General features: G+C 35.2%; 1 protein-coding gene across 1 annotated transcript in view; it reads left to right on the forward strand.

Annotated features, from left to right (window-relative positions):
* The window catches only part of Rit2 (Ras like without CAAX 2), a 325,091-nt gene extending 313,175 nt beyond the window's left edge, over window positions 1–11,916 (forward strand). The window contains exon 5 of the mRNA XM_076836867.1: window positions 11,689–11,916. Coding sequence (XP_076692982.1) covers window positions 11,689–11,916 — 228 coding nt within the window. The remainder of the gene's footprint in view (window positions 1–11,688) is intronic.
* The last annotated feature ends 212 nt before the right edge of the window (window positions 11,917–12,128 follow it).

A 12,128-nucleotide genomic window follows, 5' to 3' on the forward strand; every position in this document is an offset into this window, starting at 1 on the left:
TGAAATCAGTGATCACAGATGGAGAGAGAAGATGGAAGAATAAAATAATAGAGGGATACACATGGAACAACTTGGTTCACAACAGGATTTAGACATGTGAAAGAAAGAGGAATGTAGAATGGTCTCAAAAGATCTCACCTGTACTGCTAGAGATATTGACATGCCTGTTGGACCTTCCAAAAGAATTTTTCACTGGGGAGCTATACATATGATTCTGGACTTCAACTGAGAGTGGAGATTTGAAGATATTGGTCTCAGATTTGTGAGCACTCTGATGATGACTAAGTCTATGAAAATGGCTAGAAGTAGCAAAGGAGGAAATGGCAAATGAGCACAGAAATAATGAAAGTCAATGAAAGAATCCATGGGCACATAATTCTGAGTGAGTGAAGAGTTGTAAATCTGAATTTCTAGACTGGATACAGGTTATCAATCCAAGGGAGAAGAATTTTTTTAAAGGGAGTCACAAATTTGCAAAAGGTTAAAGATCACTGCAAACAGTTCTTGGGATTGGCAGCAAGAATAATATTTATACCTTTGCATAACATGTTAGGAGAATGAGGTGGGGACAGAATTCAGATTGTGGATATTAATGTGCAAATCAGAAGTGATTGAGAGAAACCAGCACATAAATGTACAAGGACTTTTTAAAATGTGCAACCTTCTCCCAATCACTTTTGTGTCTCAACTCCATCTTTTGTATTTTTCACCTTGTACAAATATTTTTCTCAAATAATTTATATTTGAGTGGAAATGGAGTGACAGAAATAAGAAAGTAACTAAAATTAGACTCTTAAAAAAGAAAATCACATATTTTTTCTGAGACAAAGGCGACTATTAGAGAAGAAGGCTGAAAATATAGAACAAAGGAAAGACAACTAATGGTGCAGGATTGATATAGATCTAAAAGGGACCTCAGAGCCCTCCAGATATACAGGTATTAGACTTCACAGAAATCAGCAACTTCTCATTTTCTGAGGTTGGGAAGTATAAGATAAGATGTCTAATGATTCAGATGAATTTCTAGGTACTGTCCAAGATGGCAAAGTCATTCTTTTTGATGCTTTTATTTTCTTTCTGAGGTGAAATAAGAGGGCAAGGCCATCTAATAAAAAATGAGGATAAGGTCAGAGATCTGAGACAAGGAGTGCAGATTCTGAAGAACTAAATGAGGAATCGGAAAGGGCTCTTGCTAATAATAAGTAAAATGATTGACAAGAGCATTGATGGCTCTGCTAAGATTGAAAACTTAATTTATGGTGGTGCCAATAAGCACAGGCACTTAAATTTTCCCAAATATTCCCAGGTGTGAATATGAAGTCAGAAAATAAAGAATATGGCTTATTTTTGCAGATTCCAAGTTTAGAAGTCATATCAAACTCATCCTAAATTCATATATCTTTTTATGAAATTTCTTTTACAAATGCAATCCAATTTGATACATAGGTTGAGAGTGAGCTCAGAGGAGTCCTGATAACTGTGTGAAGTCTTAGACTTTCATTTGATCCTCATCAGAATCATCTGCCACTGTGATCCCCAGACCTGATTCAAGCAAGCATTGTAACCCTGCTTTGCTTTTTCTTCTTCTTTCTCTCTTTAGAGATTCTGTGGGACATGCATTCATACTGAAAGCATATGTAATCATGCATTTATGATGTTTGAAATTAGTTGCAGGAACATTTTAATGGAAAAGAACTTAAAACCTTCAGCAAATCATTTGAAATTCCAGCTAATGAGTTCTCTAGTTAATTCATGGAGAATTTCAACCATAGTAATTGTTTGGTTCCTCCTTGGCATTGCAATGAAGATATGGGACAGATGTTTTTTGAATTGGTTCATGGACAAAGCATTTGCGTATTATGGAGAATGTGATGTCCTTTACCATCATGGTATTCTGCAGGGATTCAGATATTATACAGTTATACAATTTATTACTTAATTATAATTGTATCTATTAAAATATGATACTTATATTAAATTGTTATGTGCATTACAAATATAATTTTCCTCTTTCCATTTTTGCCTAATATGAATTTATTAAAGCAATAAATTATCTATTAAAACACTTTTGATATTTAAAGAATAAAATTATTGGCCACTTTTAAGCTTAGCTGTTCATAATAACTAATTCCCTGAATGTTCAAAGAACCATTGATTTAATGTAAATCGAAAACATGCTTTTATTTGTTAGGGCAAATATGTAAAGATATCCTTAGGCATGCATATATATATATATGTTTTACCCGCACATATTCCTGCATATATATATTACACATACTGCCTAATTCTATTGATTTATAATTTTAACAAGATATTTTAAAAGTAATGTCCTTAGGAGAAAATTCAAAGAAGAAGCCAGACATAGCTGCTAGCAAAATATTTAGCATTAACCTTCTCTTTTTTTCCCTTCATAGCAACTACTGGCTACCATGGCAACACTTTCCCCCAGCACACCACAGTTTCTAGGATGAAAAGCACAAGGCCTTGGAGACTTCAAATGTCTCTTGTACAAAGCAGTCTAAACCCTTTACCCTAGAGCCATTATCATCCTGTGCCTCAATGACTGGCTACAACCATTTAATTTATTATGTCCTGCTTTTCTCTCTCCACTCAATCAATATTACTCCAGAACACCGGGAGAGAGAAAAACCTATTACATTTCTTTGCACAAAGTAGGCTCTCAAAAATAGTTTTTGTTTTGTTTTAATTACTCAGTTGCATTCCAAACAAATTTCAGATAGTTCTAAGTAAATTAGGCAGTTAAGCGCATTAATTCCCTCTGATTGTACTCTCATTCATTCACTCCCTTGTGCTCTGGTCTAAACCACATTAACTACTGTTGATTCCAGAAAAGCACCATTTAGGCCTTTGTTAGTGCCTTTCCCTGGCTACCTCTCCCCCCACCAGCCTGTGTAGTTACTACTTGTCACTCAGGTTAAATCCATTCAGATTAAGGCTCCCTTCTTTAGATAGGGTAGGGTGACTGCAACCACAGTGTCCTGTGCTAGCCACTATCATTGATCTGAAATTTCCTTTTAATTTTTTTAATTGACTTAATTTCCCCAATTGACAACAAGCTCCTCTATTTATTGTAATCCCAGCTGTATTCCCATGGCCCTGGGTTTCAGTGGTGTTATTCTACAAACTTGGGTGCCTACTAAGTGCTAGTCAATGGTGAATGAAAAAAGTTTTCTGTAATAAATAAGCTTAATCTTAACTGTAGGGAAACAAAATAAACATATAAAAATTAATAAAATGATCTCCAAGAATATTTCACTGCCCAAAAAGAAATAAGGCAGCCTAGTGAAATGGCATTACTAGGATGTTAAAAGTGCTTTGGAGAGGACAGTTATGCAAAGCACCTCAGGTGAGATAAAACTTAAACTGGGGCACCAAGAAAACAACCAGGAGGAGAACTCGGGAGCACATCTTAGAAACAGTCAATGTAGATACTTATAAGCAGGAAGATTGCCCAGGCACATGTGGAAGTATATATGGTGGATGTATAGCATGGAAAGCAGAGTGCACAAGGTGGTATGAGGAAATCGAGACTACGTAGGGTAACATTTTTATGTCATGGTGAGAAACAGCAAATTTTTAAATGGGGTCCAAATGTGATTCAAAGCAGTTGAAAATTTCCTCTGAACTTCTTTGGAAACATCAGAAACATAAAGGTGTCATTTATTGCATATACATAATATGGCAGGAGCCACGATAATTTCTTTTCATAAAATATCTCATTGAATCTTATTATCAATTCTATGATGTAGGATTTCATTGATGAGTAAATTGAAGCACAGAAGTAAATTGAAGCCCATGGGTAGGAAATGTATCACCAGAATACAAATCCTGAGAATCTGATTCCAGAAGATAAACTTTTAGACAGTGTGGTAAGATTTTGTCGAGTATCTTGCTAAAGCCCACACTATAGTAAAAATAAATTTGGAAATAATATCTTGGCCTCTAGAATTGCAGCTTGATCGACTCATTATAATGGACTCTGTGGTCATCAGTGACTGCTTATGGTCTGCCATTATCACCATCATCAAGAGTAAATATTTAATGAGCATCTGCCACCTGCAATGTTTGTGGCTGAGCACAATGAGGATTACAAGAAGGACAAAATATGGTTTCTGTTCAGCTGTATTGCATTTTGGCTGATGAGATAAAACAACTACAGTTTGTCCTTTGTCTCTATGGGGTCTGCAACACAGAATACAAACAACTTTGGATAAAAAATATTCAGGAAAAAAAATTGTATTTGTGCTGAACATGCACAGACATTTTTTCTTATAACTACCCCTTAAGTGATAGATGCATCATAATAACTGGTCACATATCATTTATTATATCAGGTGTTATAAGTAATCTAGAGGCGATTAAAGTATAGCAGAGGACATGAGCATACTATGCCACTTTTAAATAAGGGACTTGAGCATCCTTGGAGTTTGGTATCATGGGGATTCTGCAACCAGATCCCCCCCGCCTAGATACTGAGTGATAACTACAAAGTGTAAGACCTAGAAACTCCCCTTAGGAATAATAAATTGCACAGCAAACTGAGACCAACAAAACCACTGCAGTTCGGCTGGGTCTATGGAGATGTGAGCAGATCTGGAAAAAGTAAAAAAAAAAAAAAAGAGAAAAAGAGAAAGTTTATAGAAGAGAAAAAGCAACATGCAAAGGCATGAAAAATGGAAAAATTCCTCCAGAGTTGCTGTGTTAGTCAGATTTGTGTTGCTGTAACCAAAATATCCATCAAAACCACCTTACAGGGAGGAAAGTGTATTTGGGGCTCATGGTTTCAGAGTTCTCAGCCCATACATGCCAACTCCATAGTTCTGGGCCCAAGGTGAGGCAATACATCATGGAGGGAGGGCCCAGCAGAGGAAAGCCGCTTAGCTCATGGCCTAGTCTGGAAACAGAGAAAAGTGAGGAGGGATGGCAGAAAGACACACTCCCAGTTACCCACTTCCTCTAGCCACATGATACCTTCCTAGAGTTACCAACTCAGGGAGTTCAAACTAAGGTGGACTGATTAGGCTAGACTTCTCACAGTGTAAAGATTTCATCTCTGAATATTCCGATATTAACACAGGAACTTTTGATGGATACCTCATATCCATACCATAAGAAGAGCTGTGATCACTAAGGTGTGAAAGGTACTCCACAGTCCAAAGAGCCACAGACAAATATGCCATGAGACATGGTGCACTCCTGCTTTTATTTCTCCCTCATCCTCACCCTTCCCATTCTAGAGACTCAGGCTGGAATCTGGAATCTTGATTCTAAATCAGAGTGCTTTTCCTTCTCCCTACCATGGAGAAAGATAGGGAGTTGTTTACTCTCCTTTGTCATAGAACAAGGAAAGGAAGCTCCAAAAAGTTAGGAGGACCTACTAAAGAGGGTGACACCTCTTCTCCAGTTGAGCATCTGCTTTGGTTGCAGATTTGTTTACCCATCTAGAAAAGAAAATTGGAGTAAACAAATACAGTGGGATGAACATCCACACACCCACTCTCTGATCCATCGAGAATGAGTTTCCCATGGGCTGAGTGCATCTGAAGGTAGGGCATCTTGCTAGTGAGTTTGAGATAACATCTGACCACTTACTTTGAATGGCAATGTCTGTCTCAGATGAAATATGTAAATAAATCAGGTTAAATAGATCAAAAGCACTTTCATTGGAACCAGTCAAGGAAACTACGTTAAAACTGACCCAAATCAAATAGTATCTAAAAGTGAAAATTGAAAAAAAATATATAAGTTTTGGGATGCTTTCCCTTCAATTTAACAAATTGGATATTTTGGTCCCAAACAAGTCAGGAAAGTATGGTTCCTGCTATCTTGATGATGTGTGTTATATAATGAATATGAATTGCTTCATAGGCAAGAATAGAGCTCAACACAGATGATGAAATATTTTTAAAATGTAGAACAAATCCCAATGAGTTCTCTGTGTGCCCTCAACATTTTAACAATGCCCAGTAGAGTTATCCATAAAGAGATTTTTGCTGGTACAGCTTCTGCTGGAAAAGCAAGTCCCACTCTTTTTTCACTCGAGGTTAGCAATTCTAGCAGAGTAGTATCAGAGTTTTCTTGTGTGCTATTAAGAATTACAAAGTTTACTAGGCAAACACTATTTCTCTGACTACCTTTACAATAATTTAATTTAATTTAATTTATTTTACTTTTATAGAAGACAAAGGTATGTAAAGAGATATGAAACTCCCGAAGTCAGCAAATGGTTGGGACTGGAACTCTAATTGGACATGTGCTTGCCGCTGGGCCTGCTCTAGAAGAGGCTCTGCTTGCCTTGGGCCCCTGCAGGCACATCAGCCCCCGGTGCAGCTGTGGCTGTGTGCTAATGCCTCCTCCAGCAGATGGGTAATGGCATTTCAGGGAGTACCTGGCCTATTACACGGTGATCTTCCTTGGTGAAAAAGGTCATATATATTAAAAAGATGGCCCCCCTGGGTTATTGAAATTTTCTATTACTTGTATGAAACATTTTTCTTGATTCTCTCTTCTTCTGCCATTGCCTTGTTGGTCCTCCAGGTGGCACATTGAATCACAAACTTCCCTTCTTTGCAACTGAGGGGCACAGTAGTAATAGGGTATCTTCAACAATTGCTCCCCTCCCCTAAAACAGTGTTTCTACAACATGTGTTTCCCCTCCTATATTTCTGTACTTATTGAAAATTTGATTTTTATATAAATGTTATATAAAATATTGTGTGCCACTTATGTAGTATTTAAACATCATATCAAATCTTCATACTGGCATCATTCTTAATAAACATGGAATGCTAGTGAGAGGAATAAGAAAGGTCCCAGGAGAAACAGGAAGAAGGACTGGAGACAATAATTGATGGAAAAGAAGACAACTGGACAGATTTTCTCCTTAATTGGATGGGTGACCTTGAACCATTTCTTAACCACTGCTTAACCTTTCTGGTATGAAACTCCTGATTCAGAAAATAAGAAAATGTAATTCCCCTTAACACTCCGGTTCGTCCTTAGCGGTTAACCATAACCTGTGAATACATATTGGTGATTTAAAATATTTAATTTTATTTAAAATTTGGATAGACAAGATATTAGAAGAATATGTTAATTACCTTAGTTTTTTTAAATTCTAATAGGAAAGCTGTTACTTATTATCACACACTCTGGTTCTAAACTAGTCAAAACACTATTTGTGGATGATTAGATTCCTAGAAAGTATTTCCTATGATACTGTTGCAATAACTGACTGTATTTACTAACCATAAAACACAGAGATCCTTAAAAAATAACGTTTGTTAAGACTTATTTTTCCTAACATTTTTTTTTCACTATAATGAATGTGGAAAAAAAATACAGAGGTAGTCTCAATTATATAACATGGAATTTATATCTGATAATAAATCTAAAAATGTTTGCAACTATAGATTTCACATATTGAGAGGGTTCTTACTAAGTAATGAGTGATCACAGATTTAAATATACTTCAACTTGCTAAAAATATGTGGTTATATCATGTATTAAAGGTACTGTTTTGCTGTGTATATTTCCAATAAGTATTTGGGCACAGAGTTTGCTTCCTGATTTTATTTTAGATTGAGTTTGATTGTTACATCAAAATTCTAAATGAAGTTTGATTTCTGTGATAATTTGTGATGCTTATATTTATATAATTAGGAAATATTTTATGAAATATGAGATTATATATGAAGAGATGTATATACAAATACATATTTACAATGCATACATATGTGTAATACATACATATATGCATAAACATAAGTATTTTCAAACATGTAAAAAAAAAAAAAGTATAGACCTTAAAGACTTAACTCCAACCTTTCTACTTCTGTTCTCTCCTCTCAAAAATTACCTTTGTGGGTTGTGGGTCAGGGGTAGAGCACTTGCCTTGCACATGTGAGGCACTGGGTTCGATTCTCAGCACCACATATAAATAAACAAAAGTATTTTTAAAAATTACCTTCCTGTGCTGTTCAAAAATAATCCAAAGTGATAATTTAATGTCAGAGCACTCTTGAGGACATCTTCACTCCTCCAATAATTTGAAATGCCACCCCACAAATACATCAAACCCCCATATATATGCTAATCTTTCTAGTATTAGGCTATTTTTCTAACCCTTAACTTAGAAAAAAAGCTGCCTGAATCTGGCTAGGATTCTCTGTTGAAGTTCATACCTTAATCATCAAATCTGACTCTTCATACTTTTATAAAACATGCATGTAATGCTACAACCATCTAAATAAAGCTTTAGGTAATCCTGCAAGTTTCGATATTTATACTTTTATTTTCCTTTCATTATTCATTTCCCAATATTTTCTAATTTTCATATAATTTCTTTGTTGACTATTTAAAAATATATTTTCCCCAAATTCTTGGGGATTTCTATTTATCTTTTTTTATTAATTTCTACTTTAATCTGATATGGGAATATGAGGTACTAATTATTCTTTTCAGTGTTTTGAGGCTTGGTTTAGCAGGAAATAAATTTCTTGAAGATAATGTAACTTTTTTTATTAATTGGGCATAGCATCTTAAGTATGTAAATTAAGTCATATCCATTATTTCCTTCGAATCTCATGTTCTTATTGAATTTTTGCCTCTATGCTTTCAATTGCTAAATGAGACTTGTTAAAAATATTTACTATATTGGGCTGGGGATGTGGCTCAAGCGGTAGCGCGCTCGCCTGGCATGCATGCGGCCCGGGTTCGATCTTCAGCACCACATACAAACAAAGTTGTTGTGTCCGCTGAAAACTAAAAAATAAATATTAAAATTCTCTCTCTCTCTCTCTCTCTCTCTCTCTCAAAAAAACATATTTACTATAGGGCTGGGGTTGTGGTTCAGTGGTACAGCGCTCATCTAGCACGTATGAGGCGCTGAGTTCGCTCCTCAGCATCACATAAAAAATAAATAAAATAAAGGCAGTGTGTCCAACTACAACTAAGAAATAAAAACAAAAAAGATAAACCTTTAAAAATTTACTATAATTTTGAATTTTAGAGATATCAATTCTTTCTTGATATAAACTGAGGCTTGCAATTTTTAGTTCATACAAATATTTAATATCTTCCTGATTGATATTTTTACAATTATAAAATATTTTCCTGTAACTCTAGTAATGCTCATTTTTTACTTTGATATTTTTGCCACTGCATTAAATTTCTCTTTGTATATGTTTCCACTCAGATTTCATTGTTTCTAGACTAGATTCTTACAGGTAAGATGTTGCAACTACAAGTGATTTTTTTTTTTTCAAAAATTAGAACTGACTATTACTGTTTTTTTGTTTTTTAATTGGAGAATGCACTCTACTTATATATACTTGATTGTGCTAGAGTTTTCTACTCTGGCCATTCTTCAGTGTAAGCCTATTATACAATCAGCCTCACTGGCTTTTGGTTTTCCTGTGTCTTTTGAACACTAGGACATGGATAAAATTATGTCAACCTCTTTAACATGTCTTCCCTTTATCATGGATAAACCATATGCCAAATAATAGTTGTTCTTTTAGCCTGAGTCTCAGAAAAATAATTAGGAGACTAGAACCCAGTCAATAGCCTGAAGCTAGGTTGCCACAGTTTACTCCCAGCTGCTAAGAAACAGTGTGATCAAAGAACAATTTTTTTCAAAACACAGAGCTATTGAGGCTCTTTTACTATACAACTATTAATTTACTATACAACAATTAATCTGATGAAAGCTGATTAATAAAAAAAAAAGTTTCCAGAAATGTAGCATTTCTACAGATATGTAAAATATATGTCAGTGACTTCTAGATAGGGAAAATGCTTACAGGTGACTGAAAAATAAATAGTAACCCATGGTATGCAGTGTCAAAACAGTATGGTTATCACTTGTGATAACTTGAAAATCAGACTAGTTACTTAGTGTATTTATAACTTTGCTTAATTATTAGCAAAATCAAATGCTAATAGCTTTAATTGATTGTTTTCAGCTACATTTCCTAAGTTCTTACATGATAGAAATGGTCTCCAAAAAGGATTGATGTGTTTGCCATCAGGAATAAAAGGAGGGAGGAAAAAAATCCAGACACTCTGGGTCTTGAGGTTAAAACATGGCAATTACTTTTCTCCATTTTATAGCCCTTGGTGAAGCCAATCTACTACAGACTCAAGGGAAAGATGTATCTTTGGAATCAAACAGACTTGGTAGATTTTTACACTTCAACTCAGCCACGTACTAGCCATATGGTGTGATGTATCGGCTAAGAAAGCTGGTTTCTGCTCTGATTAAAAACAATTACAGAATGTCAGTTGCTTAGAAGAACAATTTTTTTTTTTTTTTCAGAGTTATGCCACATCTCCAACACGGGAGGGCTGGGAGCTATACTCACTGTAGTCCTATCCCAGTACTCAGGGTCCCAGATGGACATCTGAGAGAGCTTTATAGGAGCACTAAATTTTGAGTAAGAAAGTTAATCACAGCTATAGTAACAAAACCTTGTGTGCAAGTATATGTGCATAATTTACGTTAACATCTTAGTTAAGACTTACTAAACCTTGAGTAGTCTTACTGATGATTCTTTAATTCCTGTAAAACCTCTATTGGTCACTTAAGCACCAGAAGCTTTGGTAGATATTAAAGGACTGATAAATAAAGCCAACTGCCTGATTTCAGTCCTGTATATTCTCTAGAAGATCCAGTACAATAGCATCAACCACAGCAGGCGTAAGTGCCACAAAGGACTCGTGAAGTTTAGAGCCTGTTCTAAAGCACTCAATTAGAGACAGTCTTATTTATTATATATTTGTGGTGTTTTTCTTCTTGTTTTCTTTTTCCCCTCCACCCCCTTCAAACCCAGAGCCTCTGCATGCTGGAGAAATGTCTTACCACTATACCCTAACCCTGCCTGTTCTCTTTGTCAGTGAATAATTTCTTTAATTCTCATGACAACTTTATTCTGTCTCTTAGTCTTAAATGAAAGCTATGAACTATAATAACAACTAACATTTTTGAAGCTTTAAATGTATACCCAGCACATCCATATCCCTCTTACAGATTATCTCATTTAATCCTAACAGGTTTTTTTTGTTGTTGTTGTTGTTGTTTTTTAAGTTTGGTGCTATTATTTTTATGTTCTAGATGAGAAAATCAAAACCAAACCATTAAGAAATTTACCCACTTTTGCAAAACTAATAGATATTTGGGTTGGGATTGGCAATTAAGTAGATTGACTCTAAACCCTTGGTTTGGTTCATTATGCTGTTGCTTGTTTTGAAGTTTGGAGAGCTTAATTCTAGTTCTATTTTTTAAAAAAAAATATTTACTTTCTAGTTGTAGTTGGACACAATACTTTATTTTTATTTATTTACTTTTATGCTTTTATGTGGTACTGAGGATAAAACCCAGAGCCTCGCACATGCTAGGCAAGCACTCTACCACTAAGCCACAACCCCGGCTCCAATTTCTAGTTATATTCTTTAAACAATTTTAATTTGTTATTTTTTTTCAGGAATGCTGACTTCCTATTTGTCTTTCAAGTTCAAAAATTTTAACATTCTTCCTCAAAAAAAAATTCTCATCTTTTGCTTTATTCTTTTTTTTTTCAATGAAACAGGCCCATAGGCCCTAATAGAGAACATATTTTTTATTTTAGAGCCTTTCTCTATTTTTAATATTATTTATTTTTTTCCTAGGTCTCTACAGAAGAAGGCTTGAGTCTTGCCAGAGAATATAACTGTGCTTTTTTTGAGACCTCCGCAGCCCTTAGATTCTGTATTGATGATGCCTTTCACGGCTTAGTGAGGGAAATTCGCAAGAAGGAGTCCATGCCATCATCCATGGAAAAGAAACTGAAGAGAAAAGGCAGCCTCTGGAAGAAGCTGAAAGGCTCCCTGAAGAAAAAGAGAGAAGCCATGGCATGATCTTGCTGTTGAGTCCCTCTCTGTCTCTCTGAATTTTATCAGTTGGACAATTCTGCTTCAGTATTCTCTTTTCCTCTCTATATATCTGCCTTTAGGTAGAAGTTAGATCTGCATAACTGTACCTCTTGAGATAGTTTTGTTTTGCCTTTAACAGTTGGATGGATTTTGTCAATCAGCCGGATATGCTGTTTAGTTTTTACAATATATTACTA

The sequence above is a fragment of the Callospermophilus lateralis genome, chromosome 17, assembly GCF_048772815.1.
Source record: "Callospermophilus lateralis isolate mCalLat2 chromosome 17, mCalLat2.hap1, whole genome shotgun sequence".
Taxonomy (NCBI): domain Eukaryota; kingdom Metazoa; phylum Chordata; class Mammalia; order Rodentia; family Sciuridae; genus Callospermophilus; species Callospermophilus lateralis.